This window comes from Canis lupus, chromosome X, assembly GCF_048164855.1.
Source record: "Canis lupus baileyi chromosome X, mCanLup2.hap1, whole genome shotgun sequence".
Classification (NCBI taxonomy): Eukaryota; Metazoa; Chordata; class Mammalia; order Carnivora; family Canidae; genus Canis; species Canis lupus.
Genome location: NC_132876.1, coordinates 90396743 through 90421405, shown reverse-complemented (window position 1 = coordinate 90421405; position 24663 = coordinate 90396743). Strand labels below are relative to the sequence as shown.

General features: G+C 54.3%; 1 protein-coding gene across 11 annotated transcripts in view; it reads right to left on the bottom strand.

Moving 5' to 3' along the window:
- The window catches only part of BCOR (BCL6 corepressor), a 114246-nt gene that overhangs the window by 10557 nt on the left and 79026 nt on the right, over positions 1–24663 (bottom strand). For 6 of the 11 annotated variants that reach the window (XM_072817590.1, XM_072817591.1, XM_072817588.1 and 3 more), the window contains exons 2-8: positions 13820–13945; positions 12401–12479; positions 8626–11469; positions 7854–7907; positions 7187–7373; positions 1125–1385; positions 431–775 (exon numbers count right to left, since the gene is read on the bottom strand). In XM_072817590.1, the coding sequence (XP_072673691.1) occupies positions 431–775; positions 1125–1385; positions 7187–7373; positions 7854–7907; positions 8626–11469; positions 12401–12479; positions 13820–13905 (3856 nt within the window). In that variant the 5' untranslated portion in view covers positions 13906–13945. The remainder of the gene's footprint in view (positions 1–430; positions 776–1124; positions 1386–7186; positions 7374–7853; positions 7908–8625; positions 11470–12400; positions 12480–13819; positions 13946–24663) is intronic. The other 5 variants (XM_072817595.1, XM_072817594.1, XM_072817598.1 and 2 more) reach the window with 3 other exon arrangements.

Below are 24663 nucleotides of genomic sequence, written 5' to 3'. Positions count from 1 at the left end.
TTTCCAAAGCATTAATATTTTAATTATCCCACATTGAAATGGCAAATAGGTTAACCCACAAAACGCCGCACGGCCAAGTTTCTTCAAAGGACTGGGACAGGAGGGCAGGAGCCCAGCCCTTCCATATCTCCCACCCCCACCCACAGGGGGTGGCGGGGGGACCCCTGGCCAGCCCCTCAGGGTCACCCAGACTGACTTGCCTTTCCTGCCCAGCGCCGGTGAGCAGGAACTAGGAAGCCAAGCTCCCTCCAGAGCCCCTCACTGTACACTCATTCCCAAGGGCAACTGGGGGCTGGAAGGGCCTCGGGGGAAAGCACTCCCCCGGCCACATCCCAGGCCACCCATTTCTCTGGTGTGCTCCCGGGGCCTCTCCCTGCAGGAAGGCAGGTGAGCCACCATCCAGGGCCAGGGTGGGGTGGCCTCTGCATACCTTGTTCATTGTCACTGGATTTGAGGGACTCCTCCGACCAGCTTCTGTTGCCTTTGGCCTCGGCCCTTTTCCTGCTGGGTTTCTCTTCGGGGCTGTTATTGCCCTGGGCGGTGACCTCAGGCTGGGTGGCCTGGGTCACTTCCTTCCTGCCCTGGCGGCCAGGTTTGCTCTCTGCTGCCGACACCTGCTGCTCCCAGCGTTCTCTAAGGTGCAGCAAGTGGCGTTGCTTTTTAGGATGGAGCCCTGTTAATTCAATGCACACCTTCAGGTTGGTCAGCTCACTATAATGTGGCTCTTCTAAGTGGTTAGAGGAACTGTTTGTCATTTCCCTCTCAGGCCAGTCATCTAATGGAGAAATAACTACAAATTAATCAAAAAGCCCCCTGGGGGGGGAGGGAACAATCTGTCTTACACATCACTAAGGGGGTGGGGGAGGGGAGGGGTGGGCCACCAAGTCTCTCGGGAGGGGACTTATTCATCTTTGGCCATCTTTGGGCTCCGACTCCTGCAGCTGGCTTTGGGGCCAGGGCAGGCGTGAGCGGCTTCCCCGGGGCTCCAGGGCGGGACATGGGGGACCTCCACTGCTCCGCACTAGGGACTTCCCCTGGGCGCCCCGCGGCTCGGGTGGGCAGCACCCCTTGTGTCCATCCACCTCTGGCCACAGGCGCAGGCGGCCGAAGCCGACCAAGCTCACCTTTGGACACTCGTCTCCGCTTGGCTTTCAGCAGAGGGTCCTCCGGCAGCTCTTCGGCGGCCGTCTCAGTGTGGGTGCTGTCACCTGAGACTTTGCGCTTTCTGTCCAGCCGGAGGGTGGGGCTGTGTGGCACATCCACGGCCGCCTGGTCAGCGGGAGGCTCGCTCACAGGCTGCCTGTCCACGAAGTATTTCTCCACAGGAAGATCTTTCTCCTCTGGAGCTTCAAAAGGATCATGTTTGTTTCCAGCACTGTATTCACCTGGGGGAGGGAAGACAGTAGCACAAGGAATGAAGGCCCAAAGGTCACCACAAGAAGGCAGGAGCTCCCTGCCCACGGTAATCTGCCACCAACAGCCCACTCTCCGGAAGACCCGGGGCGCCTGGCACATTAGAGGCACAAAGCCCACCGAGACAGAAGGTCCTGAAGGAAGGGCAGCTGAAGAGCTTCAGCAAGTAAAACAGAAAGTGAGGCATGTGCCACACTCCGCTTTCTCTACCTTCTTATGGTTGGGGCACAAGGAGAATTGGAAGATGAGGCATCGCCACAACTTCGATAGGCTTAGGTCCCTTCTGGGGGCCCTTTCCCATGACGGGGCAGGCAGGAGGGCAGGTGATCCCGCAGGAAGATCCAACCAAGCTAGGGTTGACCCAAGAGATCTCTCGGAAACATTCACTGAGGGTATTATTTTGAAATTAAAGGAAAGCTATGTAATAAAAAGAACAAATAGCTCCTCCATGTCATCTGCAGAAGGGACTGCATCCATGTCCCCTTGGGTCAACTGGAAGATCGTGAAGAAAGGGGGCTGGGGAGGGAGGGAGTGCTGGCAGGCAGAGAAACTGGGGGCCCAAGGGCAACTGGGAGAGGAGCTGGGGGAAGCCAAAGGAGAGGTTTCCTAGTGTGCGCAACAAGGGTCAAGGGCAGTTTCGAAGAAGTCAATCTGATTCACTACGCATCCCGTGTGTCTCTCACATCCGGGGAGAGAAAAAGCGTATTTTACCCCCGACACCTCAATGACACCATGCATACCCACGGGGACACCAGTTCACCCAAGTGGCACCCCTTTCAAGCCTTCCTTTAACATGCAAGCACTGGAGGACTTCCAAACACAAGGCTCCGCCCCCTTTCAGTGTTGGGGTGTCTTGTTGTGCTAAGGCCTGTAGTTGCTGAGCTGCTAGCTCCAGAGCTCCCTATGCCACGTGGGCTCCTTCCGCTCAACCAAGCATGGCCTTGGGACTTGGGACCTCTCCTTAAATCGTCTCAGCTTGACATCATGCACAGGCGGTGCCCTGGCCCAAGAAATGGTTCAACTTCTTGGGTCACCTTTCATCTAATACACAAATAATTTCATACTCATCACCAAGATGTTAAGGAGTGGGAGTTTGGTAGTTCGGTTAACACTGAGAACTGCTCGAGTCTCGAGTCCATGTCCAGATGAAGTCACAAACACACTCTTCATATGCTGACCCCATTCTTCCTCCTATTTCCTCCCGACCCCTGGCCACTTCGAATATCACTCCTGCCCATCGGGCTCCTGCGAAGAGCCTGTTTCTCCCTCTGCCTGTGTCTCTGCATCTCTCTGTCTCTCATGAATAAATAAATCTTAAAAAAAAAAAAAAACCCACCAAAACCAAAAAACAAACATCACTCCCGCCCCAATATGCGTTTTCTTGGGGACATCACCACCATTTAGTGATGGTCAGCAGTTTGGGGGGGGGGGGGTGTGTGTGGAATTTCTCCCTGGCCTTGGCTAGCCTGTGCGCTCAATGGTGGAAGGACCCCACCACGTGGGTCTTCCGTCACCGCAGCGTCCCAACACAAAAGCTCAGTGGCAGCCGGGTTGACCGCCGGCCTGGGTTGGGCCACGGCACGCAAACGGGGCAGGTTGTGCCTTGCATGCCTGCTGCTCTGTGACCCTCTTAACTGCTCTAGCAGTAACAGTGCTACTTTACAACTCGGCCCCCTTCAGCTGTAAAGTGGGAATATTACTGCAAGCTGCCTCCCGGGGTGGGCTTCATAAACACAGGCTGAGCCCAGCTAAGAGAAAGGCTGGAGAAATCACTCTAACAACAGACGGATGCCAAGACTGTCAGACTAGCTTGAATGTTAGCCCCATTGCATGAGATTTTAGGAAGTGAGCCCTCCTGGTTAACACCAATTGACGTCTCTGGTCGGCCCATCCAGAAAGCCCCGTGGGAGGTGCTGGGGATCAGCTAGCTTTCAGAGCCACCGCGTGCTAATTTTAAAGTCAGTTCAGTATATGTGTCATCCCTCTCCCCACACCTTAGGTAGGAAAGATGGTTCAAACCAGGTGACTGGAAAGCAGGGGTAACTGGGAGATGATGGGCACCTTCTAGGGATCACAACCAGGCAGTGGCTTAGCCGGCCTGGGGCCCTGGCCACCTCGGCTCACACCCGACATGCACCCTGATCAGTTAAGCCACTCTCCACCCCAGTGCTTCAGAGGTCACTTCCACATTTTACACTCTGGCTGCGAGTCTCACAACTACCTGTATCGGTAACAGCCCCAGTTCTTTTCAAGACACACGTCTTGCTCAGGGAGGCTTCTCACAAGTTTTCGCCCTGCCTGCAAACTTCCAACAGTGCGGCTCATTTCTATCTCGCCTACCTGGCCTCTCGCCATGTCAGCAAGCAGTGACTGGAGACCTGTCTCCCTGTTCCTGGCTGAATGACAGTCCCTTCTCCCCCAAGTGGGCAAGAGCCTTTCCCCCTCTGGTAAAATCTGCTTGACAACCTTTCCCCAGGCTAGGTACATCTATCCTCTCCACAAATCTCAAGGCTCTCGGGGCCAAGATCCCAATTCAACTCAGTGAAGGCCCGCCTCACCCCAAGGCCTCACGCTAGCACAACCTTACCCGGGCCAGTAATAATTCTCAAGAGCACCCATCATGACTGTCTGAGATACACATGGCCACGGCTAGGGGGGCAGATTCCATGTCACATGCCTGACCCAGAGCTCGTCGATGAAGCTATTCTAGCCACAACTCCCAGGAATGCCCTTGGAAGCAAAGGAGATGGAGAGCTAGATACACAGGGGTCCTAACCACCAGGTCTACCATCACTGCTACAGGGAGCCCTTCTACGAGTGGGAAGGCATGTGTTCTTGGTCACTGGACCTAAGCAGATGTGAATGTGGCTGTGTTGGGTGGCTTACCACTTGCTCCCTGCAGCGAGGTCCCATGACTCACAGCACATATATCCCATAGTTTATCTCAGTTGTGCCACTGTACTGCCTCATAGAAACCTTGCCATGGTGACATGTAAATGTCACCGTGGCAACAAAGCACCCTCCCCACTGTCAGCACCCCCTCCCCTGTGAGCCCAAAACAAGATGGGAGGGTTCCCCAGGATGGAAATTCCCTCCTCTGCACGGAACTATAGCACCTCCAACAAAGGCTAACTTTGTGGAAGCTCCTGCCCTCTACCAAACCCAACATAGTTTACAAACACACAGGTGCTCAGTCTGAGAAAGAGAAGTTTCGTGAAAAGCCCCTTGACTGAGGCTTCTTCCAGGTCCTGCCCAGGCACTGCCACTGAGCAGGTCCTGGGTCTGCCCCAGTCAAGTGGCTGGCAAGAGAGACCATCACTCTTGGTTCATAAGGGTGCGGCCAATTATCTCCTTGTCCCTCCCCACCTTCAAAAGGCCACTGATGGTTCCCCTATTAACAAACTTCCAAGTTTGAGAAGTCTCCTGAGGCATCTGTCAGACTTCTAAAATTAAAACTTAATCCAGCCACCCCTACTACCATAAAGAGCAAATGAAAATCCTGATGGTGTTTTTGACTCCATTTGCTCTTCTTAGGTCAGCCCCTCCCAACAAGATGCACCCATGCCTGGGCAGCTGGGGCCACGCAGGAAGCACCTGCCATCTCACAAGCTCCTGGGGGCTACAGGAGTGGAGGGCTGCCTTGGAAGAGGGAAGGCATCTGGAAGGCATCCTGTGCCCTCTTTGTCGCCCCTGCCCCTCCCACATCCCTACCCCAGCTGCCATGTGCTCAGCTTGGCTCTCTGCCATGTGGACACCCGTGAGGGGAACCAACGTGGAGCAGGGCCCGAGCCCCCATGGGTGCAAGACATGAGGGCCAAAAGGACCAGAAGGCCCGTTAATTTGCAGCAGAATGGATCCAGCACCTACCATCCTCTGGATGAGGAGGTGACAGCAAGGACAATGGCTTCTCTAGACCAACCACAAGCCATGAGTCCCCAGAAGGTTGGGGATGGTGCCCCGCCTCCTTCGTTGGGCCCCCTGCCCCCACCAGGTCTTTAAAAGTGAGCCCATTGGTCTGAGCCTGGAGGGACTCAGGGCAGCAGAGAACGGAAGCCTTTCAGAGTCATCTGGGCTCTGCTCTCCGTTGCCTAGATTGAGCGCTCAACTCCAGGTTCAGCAGGAAAGATGGGGAGGACACAAACTTCCCTGGGAAGAAGGCCAGGGTGAGTGAGATGTGAAGAGCAGCAGCCACCCTGGGTCCGGCCACGTTACTGAAAAGCCAGACAAAGGGTGAGGAGACTCCAGGCTGGCTAGCTTCCTGCTCCCTTCCTCTGGCCTATCTCCCCCGTTTCCTCTTGCCAGAGAGGCACCCACCCACTAACTTGGTTTAGCCCACATCTACCCGGTCTCCCGGAGACTTCCCCAACAGCTGGGCTTAGGGGCAAGTCCGGGAAAGAAAGAGCTGCCCAGACTGAGCATCTGGAAGGAGGAAGGCATTCTTTGCTGCTTTACCCAAGAGCAGCTCAGACCCTCCATACTCCCCTATCAATGCCCCCCTTCCCCCCCCGTGGAAACATAGGCAAATCTTTATTACTCCAGGTACATCAGCGTCCCCACCACTGACCAGCAACAAAAACTCCCTTCTTTTGAGACTTCAGTAAAACAGACTGGTCCTGGTGAGGCCTACCCAGAAACCAGCCACAGGCCTTTGACCCCAGAGCTGACTGGGGGGTGGAGGGAGGAGAGGGCTGTGCTCCAGGGAGTCAGAAGCGCCGTGTCTGGGACAAGTTCTCCCCAAACTCCTTTGGGCACCGATGAACTAAGTAGGTGCACACGGGAGACACCAAACCTGTGACATCCAACATCTCACAAATTCACCTCCCACCCCTATTGTCCTGTGTCAGGAGGATCCTGCACCCACTGTCCCCTTGACATTCAGCCAGATGCCCTAACACCACCACCAGTGAAGGTTCCAAGGTCTAGAGTGGGCTGCAGGCCTCGTGCCTGCATATGTAAGAAACGAGGAGAAACACCTGCTCCACTTGCTACCCACACATCCTATTGGCCAGGGGAGTCTCTGGCCAATCCCTTTGAGCAAGTCACACTGCAGTGGGTGACCAGCTGCTGGGCCCAATGAGTGACTTGAGAAAAGCAGTAGCTTTCTTGCCGTTTTGCCTCCCAGGCACAATACAACCTCTGTCCGGTGGGAAAAACCCCCTTGTTTCTACCACATCCTCGGATCGTGCGGTCAACATCTGATGAAGGCCAATGGACCTGCCACAGAACATCATGATCTTATCTCTGTGGTGCCCTCATGGTCCTCCATCCCATTTTAGCAAAACCTCTGCCTTTGGAGGGAGACTAACCGCAGCCTCCGTTCCATGGGTGACCGTCATCGTGGTGGGTGGCGAGTGCCTCTGGCTGGAAGTATCATTCCACTGCTACAAAAAGGAAGGGAAGGGCAGGGAACCGTATCTGTACCCGCTATGAAACAGAACACAATACACACGCCGCGTTTCTGTCTCCTGCTGTCATTATGCTGCTTCTATCGTATCAGACTGTTACTAACTATAGAACCGGTGTTTCCCTAGGAAAGGAGATGTGTCCCAGGAAATAATCTCGCATGGGTACCTCATCCCTGGGTATCACCACATTCAAATGGACAACCGGCTCTTCACTCCTCAGAGGGCAACAGCGGACTGTTTCTCTCAGCAGCCCACTGGCCATAGGGCTAGAGCAGCAGAGTTGCTTCCCATAGCCTCCCTCAGCTCTGGGAGCTGTGCCCCCCCCCCAGCAGTGCACCACCACACATAAGCTGCTTGGGGTTACTTACATCTCTCATTGTCATTCTGGTCGGCAATGGCCTCTTCCAGGGCGACTGACTTTGGCTTTTTGTCCTGATTTCCTTTCAACCTTTCCCAGTCGGCAGGGCTGAATTTGCACACCTCGGAGTCTTTGGTTGTTGGGTGGCCACCTTCTCTCTCTTTCATCTCCAGCTCTGAGAAGCGCATCATTGCACGCTAGAAAGAGAACGGAGACGGGGAAAAAAAAAAAACACAACACCTTACCATAAAAGCTATTTCGTTTGCCTTACCTTAAAGGAAAATAGTTTCAAAGAAAAGTTTGCCCAAAACCAACCACAATTTATGATACAACTGAGATATTTTAAAATGTAATAGATAAAAATGTAAGAGTAGCTATACGTAAGTAATCACACATTCTTTACTTATAAAGCCATATGTATATAGATATATATGCGCTGTGTATGTATATCCATACATACACCATGGCACAGAGACATTCTCTTTTGAAGGTAAATAAAAACAAAACAAAAACACAACGCAAAGAAAACAAAACAAAAAACACAACAGAAAAGAAAACAAAATGCACAATGAATAAAGACGACCATGGCCCACAAACTTCCCTTCGTATATTTGGAAATGAAATTTAACTCAAAAGGTTTATGTAAGATTCTAGTAATAAAAATTTGAAGAACTGACCTCACAGTAAGCAGCGGGTAGACATAAAATACTGTCCTCTTGTAATCCTTCCATCTATGTAATTAAAATGGGCACTCAATGGATCATTTAGATAACTTCATCCATTTTTATAAGCATAAACCAATTTTTTTCTTAACATTGCAACACAATTTGGCTTTATTTATCTTTTAATTAAAAGTAAAATATCTTAAGGAAATTCCTACACAACATCTATCATTCACTAGCAAGTTAAATACAGACTATCCCTTTAAGCGAGCTCTTTTTCTTTTTTTGGTGAAAAAAAAAAAAATTGCACGAATCCCACAGACATGCGGCTGCTACACACCTCCACCAAGTATCACGTAAGGCATTCTAAGCAGCACTGCTAGGTATTATTCGTTAACGTACAGTAATGGCAGAGAAATCAAAGCAACTGATAGGTAAACGTCATGCAGTCTTTAGCTGTCCTTTGCAATCATTAATACTTCTGTTAGCAGCATCTGAGTGGAGTTCTCTCAGTATCTACAGAATTTAACTTCAAGTATCCAGACACATGAACCTCCTAAGTGCTACCACTCACGTCCCCGTACCGGACACATTTCATTACATTTACTTGACCGTAAGCTTCATTAACCAAATCTGCCCGGTGCCCTGCCCTACCATACTTCCCCCAATCCACTTTCCACATTAAAAAATAAAAAAAATAAAAAATAAAAAAAAGAACTGACAACTGGCAAAGTCACTGAAATTGGGGGTGGGTGGGGGTGGTGGGCTGGGCGGGGGGGTGGCTCACCTGCAAGGCTCGCTGCTCCCGGCTGAGCTGGCTGGAATCTGCATACAGTTCCGTAGTGACACACTTGAACCGGTCACCCACGTAACCAGCGGAATTTGCGATTCTCTTTGCCAGCTTAGATGGCTTCGGTTTCAGAACTTTGCCATCATTGGACTCTGCCTCATCGGCTCCATCTTTGGTATAGGTGGGGGTGACATCCACGCTTGGTGGGGCACTGCCCACACAAAATGGTTTGGGATCCTCCTGGGTTTTACCAAAAGTTACAGCCGGGCCGTCGCTCCCCAGAGTTGGCTCCAGGAACGGAGTGGCGACTGGCATCCCCAGGTTCTCCTTGCTGGTTCCGGCCGGAACGCTCTCCTTGCTCAAGGTGAAGACTGGCTGGCCCGGGGCCTGTTTGAAAGCGTAAGCTTCGTGGAAGTCACTGATGCGCCCCAGCTCCTCTCGCAGGGCAACGAAATCGCGGTGCGGCTGCAAGGCCGGGTCGGCCGGGGGCTTGGTGGGCTCAGTGCTCGGGCCCACGCTCTCGGCCACGAAGCCCGCCTTGGCCACGTTGGCGTCTGTTTTCCCGTCTGCCTCTTCCCGGAGGAGGTCTACGTAGACAAGTTTGTCGCTCTTGACGACAGTTTTCCCTTGGTTCCAGCCAGGGCTCGGCTTTAGGTTCTTGTCGCCGGGGACCTCTGGGTGCAGCTTGGCGCTGCTAGCCTCCAGCATCTCGGAAAAGCGGTTCCGGAGGGTCGGGTCCTCGTAGCGGGTTCGCTCGTGGGAGCGGGACCTCCTCTCCGGCTTTTCCTCCTTAGTCATCTCAATGGGCGTGTGAGGTATCAACATGGGATGCACCATGCCCAACCCCAGCGCGTCCTGGTAGGTCACAAACTCCGGCCGGCCCGTGGGCAGCCCGTACGGCAGTCCAGGCTTCGGGGCCAGGTGCCCGGGAAAGAGACTGCCGTTGGGCAGCAAAACCGGGTGAGGGTAGACGGGTCCTTTGCCGTGTAGGGAGAGGGGGCTTATAGCGATGCCCTCGGGAGCCGGGTAAGGGAGGTAGCTCCTGGGGTAGGGGATCGGCGGGGACCTAAACGCCTCGTTTGGAGATAGAAATATGGAGCTCGGCGGAAGGCCATTCTCGTTGGCTTTGAAGCTGGGCTCCGGGTTGCCAGCTTTGGCGCCCTTGCTGCTGGTGCCGCCGCTGTGCTTGGCGGGCGTGGTCGGGGGCTGGCCCACGTGCTGAATGACCGACGGCGTGGTGTCCATGGAGCTCCTGCTGGTCTTGCAGCCATCTGCGTTGGCATTGGGGGCCGGCGACGCCGAGGCCGGGCGGCCAGCGCTCGACACGGAGCCCGAGACATTTGTGACCACGGCGTCCGTGCCGCCCATGCGGGGACACGATGAACTGCGCTGCTGCGGTATAGCCCAGTCCAAGGCCTTGTTTTTCAGCGGCATGCTTTTGCCATTGTTCTCTTCGTTAGGGCTTGGCCCGGGCACCACCCAGGACGAGGGCGCCGTGCTGATGATCTCAGATCTATAGATAGCACAGCCGTTTCCGGGAGGAGATAGTGTTTCTTTTGGAATCTCGCTGCCGGAGAGCACGAGGCCGCTTCCAGCTCTGCTGTGAACGAGGACCGTGGGAGCCATCTTTTTCATGTGGTCCGCTTTGGAAGCGTCTACATCCACCATTTTCGCAGACAAGTCCAGGGGCTTATCAGTAACGTCTTTGGTAACTGTCTGCTTCTCCAACAGAGGAGGCGAGCCACCGTCTTTCCTGTCCTGTCCTGCCGCTTTCCGGGCATGCCCGGGAACTGGCGGGCCACTCTCAGCCCCTTCCGGGCCCTTGGGATACTTGCCGTTGGAGAGCCTGGCTGACGGGAACTCGCTGCTCACCGTCATGTATGGCTTTGACAGGGTGACGGAGGGCGAGGTGGAGATCCTGGCGTAGTGCTTGTGAAATTCCGAGTAGGTGTCTGCAGCAGGCTGGGAAGGAAGGTGGACCCGGGGTGAAGGCCGAGGTGAAGGAGGCAATAGGAGAGCCGTGTCCCCGGGCAGGCCACTGGTGACTGCCTTGGCGGAGGGCACCCTAGGCTGCTTACTGTTCTGGATGTGGGGGTAGGCGTGGGAATCGACGGGGTTCCCAGGACTGACGCCCATCTTCCAGGGCAGGCTTTTGTCTGCGCAGTGGACCAGAGGGGGGATGGCCGGGGAGGCCGAAGGTGTTGAGAGCCTCATGGGTGAAGCCAGGGAGGACGGGATGTGGGGACTGACGTAGTGAGGTGGCGGCAGGTAGAGAAAGCGCTCCCCGTTGGTGCAGACTGGGGAATACAGCGGCTGGGCCAAGCTGTAGGACTGCTGAGGTAGCAAGGCCTTGTACATGTTCAGTGAATACTTATTTGGCGAGTCGAGGAAAGGGTAGATGGCTGGCGTGGCACCCTCCATGTAAGGATTGACCCAGGGCAGCCGCAGGTAACTAGCACCATTGATGTTGAGAGGGCTCTGTTTGTCGCTGGCAGGCCTGTCCAAGCCCAGTGTTTCTGCTGTGGGTACAGCACTTTTTTGTATTCCAGGTGGCGTTTTATAGATAGCACTGAAGCCATTTGGGGCTTTTCCAGAGACAGCGGAAGCCTCCACCGTCTCAGGTGTGTTCGGTTTGAACTGCATTTCTGGATTTCTCTCGGAAGAGAACCCGAGACCACCTAGAGTGCTCGTGGCGGCCTCCCGACTTTTCTCCGAGCCCAGTCCACACAAGCTAGAATACACGATGTTGCCAGGGACACGCAGCCCTTCCCGAATCAGGCCAGTGCGGTCCATGCTCAGCGCGGCCAGGCCATCGATCCGATGGGCCGTAGTGGCATCCACCTTTGCAGAAGAAGAACACGGGTGTTATTCGAGACGCTCCTTCAAGGAGGCAGGGCCCATCCCAAAGAGAAACCGCTAACTAGTTCAATGTGACATCAGCCTCAACATCTGAACAGAAAGGGTTAAAAAGGTAGACTCCACAGGGGCCCAGGTCCCCTGCCCACTTATCCAAAAGCCTCTGCTGCCTGCCTTCTCACCTCGGTTCAACTAGTATCCTGAAAGCCTGTAAAAGGTTGATCCCTTTAGACTTGGGGCCCATACATTAAATTCAGTCATCTATTAACTCTGGAAAATTCACCTTCTCAGCAAAAATTCTCTGCTGCAACAGAGATGACACCAGCTCCACTACTCCCAGCACCACCCTCATGGGGTAGGGACCTGAACCTCCCAGGCCCATTAGGTTTGGGGGAGGGGGTGCTCACTAGGGTTTTTTTTTCCCCTGGAGGTGGGGAAGCACTACTATTTAACATAACAAGAAACAATCTTCAGTGGGATGGACCATCAGGAAAGGAGAACTTTAGCTGTCTCATTTCTAGATCAATAGAAGAGGCCACGGGTCAAACTCTGGTTGTGTCTTTTGACTTCCTCTCCCTGCTGTCTGAAGATGGGTCAGTGTTTCCTATTTTCCTGGAAAAGGAAACCCTTAGGGTCTATTGGGAGGCTGGAAATTTACCCAACTCCAGGGGACATGGAGGCAGCATGTGGCTTTCTAGAAAAAAGGAGGCACGTATCCTAGTCACTGTGGGACTTGGACATAAATGGGCAGCGTGTGAAAAGGAGTGTGGGGGCCAAGGAGAGCAGGGGTAAGGACCTGGTCCTGCAAAAAAGCAGCAGCCTACTTGGCCCTGCCCCTGCCCTGCCCCCAAAAGGCCCTTGAGCTGCAGGATGGATTACAGATCACTGATAGTCACAGAAGCCATGAGTCTCTTACCACGTTGTGGTTCAAGGGATTTTCTTCCCTTAGTTCCAGTCTGGCCTTTGAAGCGTCACCATCATTCACAGGAATTTTCCTAGTTAAAAAGGATATGCCAAACTTCGTGAAAGCATTCCCCACTTGATCCACCTTTCCCAGATCACCCCAGAACAGACCAATTTCTAACACCTCCATGTCTCAAACTGCCCTTACCGGAACAACTCCTCCCCAGCGGGCCCCTGTTGAGAGTTGTTCCCACATTGTGCTTCAGCTGGGTTGGAAGAAAACAAAGGAAAGGCAGGGCTCAGAGCGAGGGGGACGTGAAAATCACAAACGTCTCCCAAAACCGGACGCCACTGAAATGAACATCCTGCACCATGTTTTCTCTAGAGAGGCCAAGGAGGCCAATCTGAGCTCTGCCCTCCTAGCAGACCCTCCTGAGCTGCTTTACGTGAGGACTGACATCAGGGGAGTACGAAGGCCAAAGACCGAGGTGGAGACACAGGCTGGAGTCTGTGGGCTGGGTGCATGAGTCACTTCCGTGCTCCTCACGAGGGCAGGCTTTCAAAACTTTTCCCCAAACAAAGTTAGGTACCATGTTCTACAAAAGTGGTTGCCATGGTGATAATGAAGCCATATTTGACTGCCTTTATCAAAATGACGGGGGATACACACGAATATCATACAAATGTCAGCTGCTCCAGGCTCCAGAGAAAGCTGCACATCTGTGCCAGGCTGCTGCGGCTGCCCTGGGACTTGTTATCAGACAGCATCGATAAAGAAAGCGCTCAGTGCCAACTTCCAAATCCCCAGGATAAAATCGCTGACAAGCAGCAGCGGATACCCCGAAGAGCGGCTTCAATCATCTACTGCTTAGCTGCCTCTACCCCACACTCCAAAATTACTGATTAGGGAGCCTACCAGAGCTGCCAGGCAACTGAGACCAGGAGCCGAGGCCCTTGCCAGAATAGGCAGCAGAGGACACCAAGAAACCTGGGGCTTAAATGAAGGAAGGGGTGGCCATCTCCCCATTTATTACTGAGCAAACTATTTGTTTTAAAAGCACATCGAATGCCGATCCACCTGGGCCCACACTCCTGACATTTAGAGTTAAAGCAGCATATAGACTGGGATTAATTCTCCTTCATAAATATGAAATAATAAATTAAGGACGAAAGTGCACTGAAAGGCCGCTTTAGGGGCTAATCTTTTAAAGGGCGGCAATGCTTCGCTGAGCCGGGTTGCCTGTTAAAACTGTAAATCAAGGGCCGGCAGCTAGGCGGGAGATCATTCTCCCCCACCCTGTTTGGGCCTACTCTGGCTGTGAGAAGGTGAGGGGGGCTTCAGCCCGGAGAGCCCAGAGCATGGGGTGGGGGTGGGGCGGGACCGGGGGCACCCACCCCCTCTCCCCAGGCCTCAGCCAGACAGCACATTCACCTGTCTTCGTTGATCCCACACATGCGGACCCTCTCGCTGTTCATCCAGCTGTGAACGTTCCCATACAGGGGGGTTGCTGAAAGCATGTCGTCTTCTTGGATGGCAGCTTTTCTTCAAGCGTCTAGTCTGTTTAAAAAAAAAAAAATCCCAGGAGGTTGAATAAAGAAGAGCCAAACAGGGAACCAGAGAGGCCCTCTTTCTAGGTAATTCATACAGAAGGCAGGCTGTGCCCAATGTTCTACAGATGTCCAGGAGTGAAGGAACACACCTGACTCGAAGGGTACAAGGGCTGCCCGCAGCTTCCTTGCCGGCGGGGAGGTGTTAAAGAACCATATACCACACCATCCACGCTACTGCACACATCGCACTGCCACCCCCGGCTGCCTCTGCCTGCCCACCCGCCCACCTTCTCCTTTCCCAGCCTTTGGGGAACACGCTTGGCAGTTTATGGCACTGCATCCCAGGGAGCCATATGCAGGTTCTTCTGGGGTCTGAGAGGACCAGGGGTGGTGGAAGGTACAAGGGTCAGGTGTGGCAACCCAAACTACGATGCGTCTCCGGGGTTGTGGTGTGGGCTACTTAACAGATCGAGGGTTAAAAAGAGTCGGTGGGCTGGTGAATCACCCCACTCAGCCCTAGATTAGATTAGGCGCTGAACCCCGGGTGGTTTTGCCTGGGTGGTTTGGCTTGGGAGAGCTACAGAGGGAAGCGGTTGAGTAATTCCATGACGCCTGCTCGCTGGGGACAAGAAATCATTAGTGAGTGCAGAAGTCTTAGCAGCCCAGGCTGCCGGGCTAGGAGCCACTGGCAGGCTGGGAGCAGGCAAAAGCCACGCATTTTCCTTGTCCGGGGAGGGGGAGGCTGCCCAGGCAGAGGAGGGGAGAGTACCTCTCCCCGGCTTTCCTTACCTTCGCTGCCCCCCCCCCCACATCACATTCTAGTTTGCTGCATGAGTGAAGGGTCAGGACAAGCTGCATTTTATTAACAGGATTATCACGGCGCGTGATTTATCCTCGTGCAGGATTTTAATTGCTCTTTGGAGGTTGAGCCGTTTCTTTTGACTGCGCTTCAGCCCATATCCTGCTGTTAAATGCTGGGTTAATAAGTAGGGGAGCCTTTAATGCCTGGGACCGATGGCCCTCGGCAATTCCCCGCGCACAAACACATCTCCCTTGTCCGGGCCGGGGCTGGGCCAGGGCATCTTTACGCGGGGACCCAAATGGGAGTGTGAAGTCAGTGGTGTGCAGATCATCGGGGGAACTTTCCTTTCTCCTCCCTCACACACCCACCCACATAGTTTCCGAAAGCCCAAATGTTCCCTAAGTCGACACATTTCCTTTGTTAGCAGGGAAAAATATGCAAATGCTTGCTTTTACACTCGAGCACAGGGAGCAGACTGCCAGGTCGGTCGGGGTGGAAGCACCAGGTCCGGGGACTCTTTCTGAGAGTGACTGAGGGCGGCGGTTGGGGGAGCACCTGGGAGACCCAAATCCAAAAGCTAGGCTGGTCTATCCTTCAGCCTTTCTTTGTGCTAACTAGGCCTTTTGTCCACCAGTATCCTTGTTGGCCCCCTATACATAGAACACCGTCTGTTAATCAAGAGCCACACACACAGACACACGGCACGGAGTTAGAGCCCAACAATGAAGCTGGAAGAGGAGGAGGAGGACGAGGACGAGGACGAGGAGGAGGAAGAGGCAGAAAATCTGCAGTTGCAGCAGGCCTGGTGGGATTCTGAAGGAGCACCTTCTGGAGGAAGCGCCTCTTTCTTTCTCTTTCCGATGGGCTAGCCCCAGTGCCGCAAAAAGACTAACTGGGGTCTTGAAGAAGGTTCTGTGGGGGCTCTGGGCTTCTCTTCCTTCCTCCAAACATACAAATCAAGTTGGGGGTGGGAGAGAAGGCCACCACTAGTGCACAGAAGACCACAAGGCACATTCAAGGGACTGTCCCCTCCCTCACCCCTGCCGCCCCTTCTAACAAAAGAAGACATTCTGGGTGGCCCAATGTGGACAGTGGAGCAACATTGCTTGATGCAAGTGTCCTGGTCCTCAGCGGCAGCAGTGGGACTGCACAGGCCATCCCCTCACTACGTGCCACAAGGAAACGCAGAAATTACACCAGGAACCAAAGGGTTGATCAAGCACCCCTAGGAAAAGGATGAGGGAATGAAAAGGGGTGTGTGTGTGTGTGTGTGTGTGTGTGCGCGCACCTAGGAGACTTCAATCTTCTGTGGTCCCTGAAGTGGCCTGGCCTTCCACAAGCTGCCACAGACCCACCTCCTTCGGTAGCTGCCTGGTGACAAGGACCTCTGAGCACCTGACTGAGGAAACAGGATCCATCATCCCACTTTGCCCCCTTCCTACTCCCCCACCCCTGCAAAGGGCCAGCGGCCCCCTTCCCTGGACACAAGGGTGAATGTGATGCAAGACACCTGGGAGCCCTGGGTGCTCTCAAGCTCCCCACCACCACTGCAGGGCTCTTCCTGTGGGCTTTTCAACATTAATGCCGCACACTTAGGTGACACGGGCAGCAGCATGAAGTGGCTTTGCAGGCACAGGGTCAGATGAAGTATTGGGGGTGGAGGAGAGGGAGGAGGCTGTGCGAGAAGAAACAAGGGAGGGAGAGGTACATTGTTGGATCCTGCTGACTACACACACACACACACACACACACACACACACACACAATCTTTAGCTGCCCCATGAACTTTTTGTGAACTGTTTAAAAGTGGAGGTCTGTTGAACAAACAGCGGCGCCACTGCCAGCCATAATTTCATTGCAACAAGCTAAAGACTTTTAACTCTTCAGGTTCCTGGGCAAAGATGGAGCTAAGTGGGAACGGCTGGTGAGCAATGGCCCAGCCTGCAGGGAGCCCCTTCTCCAGGGTGCCAGCCTGCTCCGGAGGAGCCCGGATCCCCAGCAGGTACATCCTCTGCTGAGGCCATGTTGAGGCCATGCTGCGTCCACCCCGCCCACCCCGCCAGGAGGCCAGCCTGGGGACCTCCCCTCCACCCCTCTACGGGATGTGGAACTAAGGGGGTCGGCATTTGGGTAAGAAACACAAAGAGCCCAAGGGGCGGAGATACAGCGATGCTCATCCCACTCCACTTCCAGAAGGGGCTGTTGAAATAGTTGGGGTCTTTTTTTGAACTCTAAGAGAAAGTGCTTCAAAACTGACTTCGCTGACCCTAAGGCCACGGTGGAGAGGACAAATAATGTGATTTAGATGACAAACAGAGCAGGCACTTTGCGGCTCTGAGAGGCTTGTTTGCCTTTATTTCTCCGCGGGCACCAACTCCCCCCCCCCCCAAGGCTAGAAGTGCCAAGATGTGTGAAGTCACTCAAGAAAAGCACTTTACAAGCACCAACCTGTTTCCATGTTAGCTGCTAAGCTGCACCTTGGCGATGGGGTTTAACCCTTTTTCAGTGAATGGAGAGAAAGGGGCCAAGGATGCAGGATGGGGATGGAGAGGGAAGGGGAAGGTGGCTGAGAGGAAAGGGTCAGGCAGGGAGACTGAGGAGTGTCTGGTTTCTAAAGAACAGACCAGGAATTGTAGTGGTTGCCCGCTGGAACACCCAGTTTTGGGGAGAGATCTGGCTGGCAAAATGCGCACACGCGAGTGCACACACACACGTGCACATATGCACACCCACACACCCCCAGAGTGGACTCCAGCTCTTGAACTGGCAGTAACTGAAAGCACAAGAGAGCTTGCGTCTCCCTCAACAGACATGGGCAGTTATCTGCTCTGGGAGCCAAGGGTTATGCTTAGAGTACTAGGCTTGGCTTGAACACCGAGGAAAGGGCCTGACTGGCAGAAGGAGGTCAGAGGGACCAAAATTAGGAGCTGTCACCTCTGAGAAGGGGCACTGCCAAGCCTCTGACAGGACACAAGGAGCACATGGGTCCAGAAGTAGCACCCGCCGCTGCCACCACCACCACCCATTCCTGCCATGAGGACATCGTTATGCACTGAGGAAAAAGAGACGGCTGTTTGGGTTTTCTTTACAGGCGATCTCCCCTGGCAGACAACAGACAGCGGGTTGCAGACTTCAGAGGCTGGGAGGAGCAAGGGGACGGGAGGCAGCACCAGACCACTCTTGGCACCCCTCCTGAACTCTCCGCTGGGCTCCTCCTGGCACCAGGCCACCTGTACTGCCTCTGCCCTTGAGGAGGTGCTCCATTCAAGCCTGCACATCACACTTGTCAAGTTCACCAACAAAATGGAAAACATCACCATCAAACCATCCCAGCTCCCCTGCACCACGCGAGCGCCAATGGTGAGGTGCCCCTTCCTTGGGTCTCTCAACTGCCACCCCTTGCCCCCATCAGGCTGTTATCCAGGCAATGGTCAAGAAGGCCTGGGCAGGTGTGGGGCGGGGGGGCGAGCTTCCGGCTCAGAAGGCAGAGCTGGCATTGGGAAGGCTGGCCCAGTGTGTGTGTAGTGTGTGCTGGGGACCTCTTCGGGGAAGGGGCCTCCCTCCCATCACAGCCACTTCTCTGCAGAGAGCACGCAAGAACCTGATTACCACCACAGCCTCCCAGCTCCCACCCTCACCAGCAGTGTGTCTCTGGGCAGGTGGCCGAACCTCTTCAAACCTGCTCCCCTCATCTGTAAATATTTGGCACCGCATTTTCCAGAGGATTAAACTGCACTATGGACTTGAGTTTTGCCTGGCAATGCCTAGTACAGGCCACGTTTAACCCCATTAAACAGCATCTGATGCCACAGAGCGTACCGTGTGACAACCCCAGAATGGTCGCGTAGTTTCTTTGTGGCGTTGGGAAGGCTGAAGCAGGGACACAGAGGGGGCCAGGCCAGGGAGGGGTGACCTTCAGCAGAGTTGTGTGGATTTCATCAAAGCCCAAAGCGAACCCGCGGGAGCCCTTCCTGGGGCTGCTCCAGAGCAGACTGAGTCACGCACAGCAGCACTTCTCTCCTGGTGTCAAGGAAGGGAGGGGTGAAGAAGTTCCTATTTTAGGATGGGGGGGAGGGGGGCTGTGTGGGGGTAGATGATGAGAGGAAAACGCTCTCCCGGATGTGCACTGTTGGGGGCGGGTCCTCCTGGGCTGCTTTTTGGGGGGGCTGGTGGAGCAGCAGGGTGAAGCGGACCGAGACTGGGCCCCCCCCACAGCGCGCATCCGGTCGTCCAGGGGTGTGACTGAGGTTGGTGGCTGGCCTGGTCAGCCAGCCCTCCAAGGGTGTTGGAGGGGGTGGGTGGGGGTTTGGGAGGAGTGATCCAGGCTGCCCAGGCGCTGTCTCTTGGCACACTCCAAGCCTCGGCCATCGCCTCCGGGGGCGTCCCCACCCACGCCCCAAGTTTTGCATTAGTAACACACCAAGCTGGATGGGAGAGGGAGCGAGGAGGATGGGGGATGGGAAACTCGCGCGGTCCTGACCTTTCGAGCAACCAGAACCTTCCCTGCCTCCTCCCAGGGCGCCTGGGTCAGAGCAGAGCCACTCGGGTAGGTCGGGGGTGAACTTGGCCCTCGGCGGCGGCGGTGAGGGCGAGCAGGGGGAAGGGCGCCCCCTCCCCCGCCTCAGCCCGAGCGCGATCGGTCGGCAACAAAGAGATTTTCTCTCCCACCACACACACCCGTGCTGCTCCGGGCTCGCCCGCCCCTCCTCGCGGCTCCTCCACCGAGGTCCCCACGCGGGGCCGCCCCACGGCACACGCCCACACCCTCGCGACGCGCCCCCGCCCAGCGTTCCAGGAACTCCCGCTCTCTCCGGGACGCGGCTGGACCTCCGCAATCACCCAGTCCACTGACCCCAATTAACCCCTCGGGCCCTGCGGCCCGCGTGCTCCTCCGGGGTTCCCCCTGACTGAACCCCGCCGTTGAATCTCTGACAAAAAGGAACTTTGGGTGGGCATACGGAGAACCCTGGCTCCTCTGCCGGACCCAGCCGAGGAATGGGCGCCGCAGACACCCTCCTCCTGGCCATTCCTCCTAGGCTCCTTCTGAGCAGACTGGAGGTCCACCGCCCCCCCCCCCACACACACACCCAGGGTCAGCTGTTGGACCAACATTGGGACACTTCCCCTTCTCCCCCGACACCGATGCAGGCCACAGCCTTGGGGTTTTGTTCCTTTCACTTTCTTTCACGTTTATGCCACACACCACCACATGGGCAAGAGAGGGCCTATTTGGAAGCCGGTGTCCCTCAACAGGAGGCAGCCCAGGACAGGAAACCTAGGTTGAATGCAATGAATCATCCTTCCTCCCTTATTCTCCCCTCCCCCACCCCCAGCCTCACACCCCCTTCGGGATAATCCCAACAGGGCTGGGTTGCCACTTGGGAGTCTATACAACCTGGGGGCAAACCCAGAATAAAGGAGCCGTATCACAACTCCAGAGGGGGTGTCAATGCACTGCCATCTCCACCAGGGTTTTGTAGGAATAAAACCACACTTGACGAGCCACCCCCACCCCGCCCCCCGCCAAAGGAACAGGCTACATGGTAAGGCTATCAACAACAGCGATCGTGAGTACACAGGAAGCACAAAGGAACTTTTTATGCATAAAAGATGCATAGCACACGGGCTCCTGTGATCTGCACCGGGGTTCCTTAAATGATTGTGCACTGCCTGGGAGTTCTGGGAGGGCTGGGGAATGAGGGTCAGAGGAGCAGAGGGGCTCCCACTTTCTTGACAAGGAACAAAAGAAACCCCATGTCTGCTACTCACTCTTGGAACTCGGAACACCCCAAACAAAGCTGTGGAACAACTATGGTGTAGATGGGGGCCCAGGAATTTTTGTCGCTGCTCAGAGCTTAATTACTCCTCCTTGATCCGTGGGACTAGACACGACACCGCCAAGGTTAAAATGCCCCGAACAGCGCCGAGCAGATGTGAGCGAGCTGGCAGACGCGCAAATGAGGCCTGCCTCGGAGCACGATAACAAGTGACTAATACATTGCATATCGTTGAAAGAAAATTATTTTTCTCTAATTTGCATTTGCTTGGGGAAAAAAAAAAAGCCAACCAGAGTCCCTCTTCACAAGCACGAGTCTAATCCTGGAAATACAGCCCGGCTGCTTTAAGAGAGCTGGAAGGAGGGAAAGACTGCCAGTGTTTTGGCGTTACAGGCTTGTTTATCTTTCCGCCTTTCCTCCAAGGCGAAACTCGTTTTGCAAGCAACATTCCTACAGAAAATGGCACACGTCATAAAAAGAGACCAATTTATAGAACTGGCACCGAAGTTCATGTATCACTCCAGAAGCATCTTCCCAGCTCCCCACTGGGGAACCCAAGTGGATACAAAAGTCCACGTTAAAACTCAAAGAGGGTAGGCCTGGGGGGGCCAGGGGCAATGAACTCAATTTGCTGAGATCCTGAAGGCTGTACATCCAAGGGACCAAAATCACAGAGAAGGACAAGATACAGAATCAAATCAGCTCTAAAGGATCCTCCAAACCCCGGGGGGCCAAGGGAGGTGAAGGGGAGGGGAGTGATTCTGACACCCATTTTGCCCCAGGACAGCCCAGAGGCGGGGCCCACCTCTCTGGTCACCCTGAACCCACCTGCTCAGGTCAACTGGGCATCTCCAGGACCAGCCAAGGGGGTGGCTACTGCCACCAACTGCTCTCCTTCCCACCCTGGTGCCTCCCCCCAGTGTCTGGCTGGCGACTAGGAACTCAGAGAAGGCCTGTGGCTGTGGGCATCTAGTTGATTAAGTCACAGAGTGGGTGGCGCTGTAAGCACACCTCAGAACCACGCCTTTGCGTCCTACAGCTGAAGTCGAATGTGCTCATGGAAATAGGAAGGCTTAGGAGGAAAAGTTAAGGGGTGTGGGTAATCAAAAGCCAAACTGCACCCTTTTACCCCACTCCAATATAACCCCCTTTGGGTCTTGAACCTACACACTTGCGTTTCCAGCCTGGGAAATGGTGGTGAGTGCACAGTACCCACCAGTCTCTCTACTCTAACTTGTCTGAGTAACAGAGCCATTTCCGAGGGGGACCGAGGGCCATCAGAGACTCTGCAACTTCCAGAAAGCCTTTGGTTAATAACACATTGTTTCCAACAAGCTTGCTTAGAGCTGCAAGTTATTTCCCCAAATCTTAAAACCATGCCTATGAGCACCAGAGGGCCCAGGTCCTGGCCAGACCCCTCTCTGAGCAGTGACACTTGGGACCCTGTGGGCCTTCTCCCACCACCTCTGCAGAACAAGCCCCCTAAAGCACAACACACAACGCACCCATCCTGCACCTCGGTCCTGATTCCAGGAGCCAGAAAGGTGTGTGTTGGGGGAGGAGGGGTGCGTGGGGCGGTGCGCGGCGCTGCCGACTTTTTCTCTCATCTCAGGACGCTGTGGCCAGAAAGCGGCGGCCACCTCTGCAGCTCTCCGCGGGCCTGCATAGTGCACGCTTTGTGTAAGCGCAGCGCTGCTCGTGCACCAACAGCTGTCACATTATTTGCACTCGCTGTAAACAGCCTTCACATTCCCCCCTTACCACATAGTTAAAGCCAGACTAACAATCCACAGTTCGAGATCAAACCAACAACAGCAGCATTGTGTCTGCCTCCGCTGCCTTCGCACCAAGCCCAGCAGCTGGCAGGTTTCTCCGGAACAAGGGGACCCCCCCTTCTTCCCCCACCCCTCCAGGCTCCAGCCAAGGCTAGCCAAGGCAGCGTGCAGTTTGTTGCCGCTGATTGTAAAAGCGAAAAGAGCACAGCCATGTCGCAGGGATTTCTGTGTGGTTTATCAGCCTTCTCCCAGAGTTTGCCCCTCCTGGTGGCTCGGGGAAGCACCCCTCCCCCACTTCCTCAGCTAGGAAGAAAGGTTGTTCAGACTCCCAGGGTCGCTTTCAACGCTCAGCAAGGCGTGGGCTGGGCCAGGCCTGGGGTCGGGGACAGGGAGGCCTGCCGCTCCCTGTGCTGGGTCACAGGGGGCCAGGAGGCTCTGCCCTTTGCGAAGCCCGCGGCCCAGTGCCTCTGGTGCCTCGAAAATTGTCCAACTCCCTGAATACTTACTGGCCGCCCCACTGATCAAAATGTCTCCTTTATGATTTTTGGTTAAGTCGAACATTTCCATAATCGTCATTATTAGTGCAAATTACACGCCTAATCGGTCCTTAAATAGATTTTAATTAAATAATCATACAAGGCTCATTTTATGACTTAAGAAAGGCATTACTTTTCGTTATAAACTTTCCACCAGGATATAGACTCATGATAGCAGACAAATACTTATTCTTTGAAACTTGGCAAGAACTGATGGGCAGAGAGGATCCTGAAATGACACCATGTCACCTTCTGGAATCCCGGCTGAGACCAGACATAACCACATCTGTGCAACTTTCCTCTTGGGAAGGGAGAGGGGATCTCTTCCTCCAAATCCTCACTTTCGCTGTCTCCTCTTTCTGGCCAGTGGAAAGAAGCCCCAAATGCTACTTTTTCCTTACCCATCTGCAGAGATTCCTCCAGCAGGCCGTCTCTGGTAGAGACCACTCCTCCCCACTGCCATCCATCCAGTCTTTCCCCCTGGTCTGCCGAGAGCCTCGGCGCAAAGCAGGCAGGGTTGTGCTTGTTAACTGCTGTGTAAAATGCTGTTAATAAAATAATAAATACAAAGGATGGAGGCTGCTGGTTTCCACGGCTGTTTTGACTGGAAATGCCTTGGCACTTGTCATGTGTTTATGGGAGGGCAGACAACTCCAGGATTTGCATAGTTTGGACATTTCTGTACTTCATTTATTCTGTCCTAAATGACGTAGGCCTAGAGCTATTTCAAGTTTGCATTTGTACAGAACTGTTGAGTGCCTAAGAGCTTCTCCAATTAGACCAAGTTTTAAATCAGACCCAAAGCTGGACCGTCCTGGCTCTGACTCGCCCCCTCTCCACCTTCTGCCTCTGTTTCGGGAGAAAACAAACAGACCCTCAACAACGACCCCCTGTCCTTGCTCTCCCCACCTTCACCCCCTCTGGGGGCATCCAGGGCAAAGGTTAAGGTGTCTTCAGATTACAGGCAAGGCCCCGGCTCCGCAGTGTGGAAATCATGGCAGTGAGGCGCATCCTGGCCACACTCTACCTCTAAAATAGTAGTGAGCTAAGATGCGGGGAAAACTGCTGGCCTGGTAAAACCCACTGTTCACAAAACAATGTCAGCAAAGGCTGGAAGGCATTCTTTAGAGAGGGACCAAGGATTCGTGCCTACTGAAGCTCTTTCAGCACAAAGGCTTTTAGGGGAAGAAGGGAAAAAGAGGGAGGAGGAGGGGGGAGAGGAGGAGAGAAGGGGAGGGCTCCTGTTTCAGAGCAGGCATCCCCTGAGAGTCAAGAACCAAGTGTAGCTTCAATCAAACGCTGACTTCCCCTCTGGGAGTCGAGTAGGAAACCTGATCACAGTAGCTTACTACCGGCCTGGATCCATACAGGTCTGGTTTTCTTCTCATGCTGGTAATTTTTTAAAATACATATCGATATAAAAAAAGAAGCGATCCCTGGCAGACTTTATTGAAAACCACACTGAGACCTCGTAACATCCGGACTTAATCCCTATCAAACAAACCACAGCACCTCTGGCCTCTGCAGCAGGCCAGCCCCTCACCTCTTCCAACCAGGTCTCTCCCCTCCAGCCCCTGGCTCTTCTCTCCCCCAAGAAAGGAGGACGAGAAGGCTTGCCAAAAAGCACCAAGATACCCGGTTCTGGAATCAATTCCTAACCATATAATGATCCCGCTTTGGGGGGGGGGGCGCATCCAAGCCCTTTCATATGGAACCCTTTAAAGCGCAGAATGCAAAGAACTGCAACAAAAGAAAAGAGGAACCCATGAAGGCAGACCAGAAGGATATCAACGGAGGCGAATTTAACTTGCGACAGTCCCTGACACTAGCCTAGA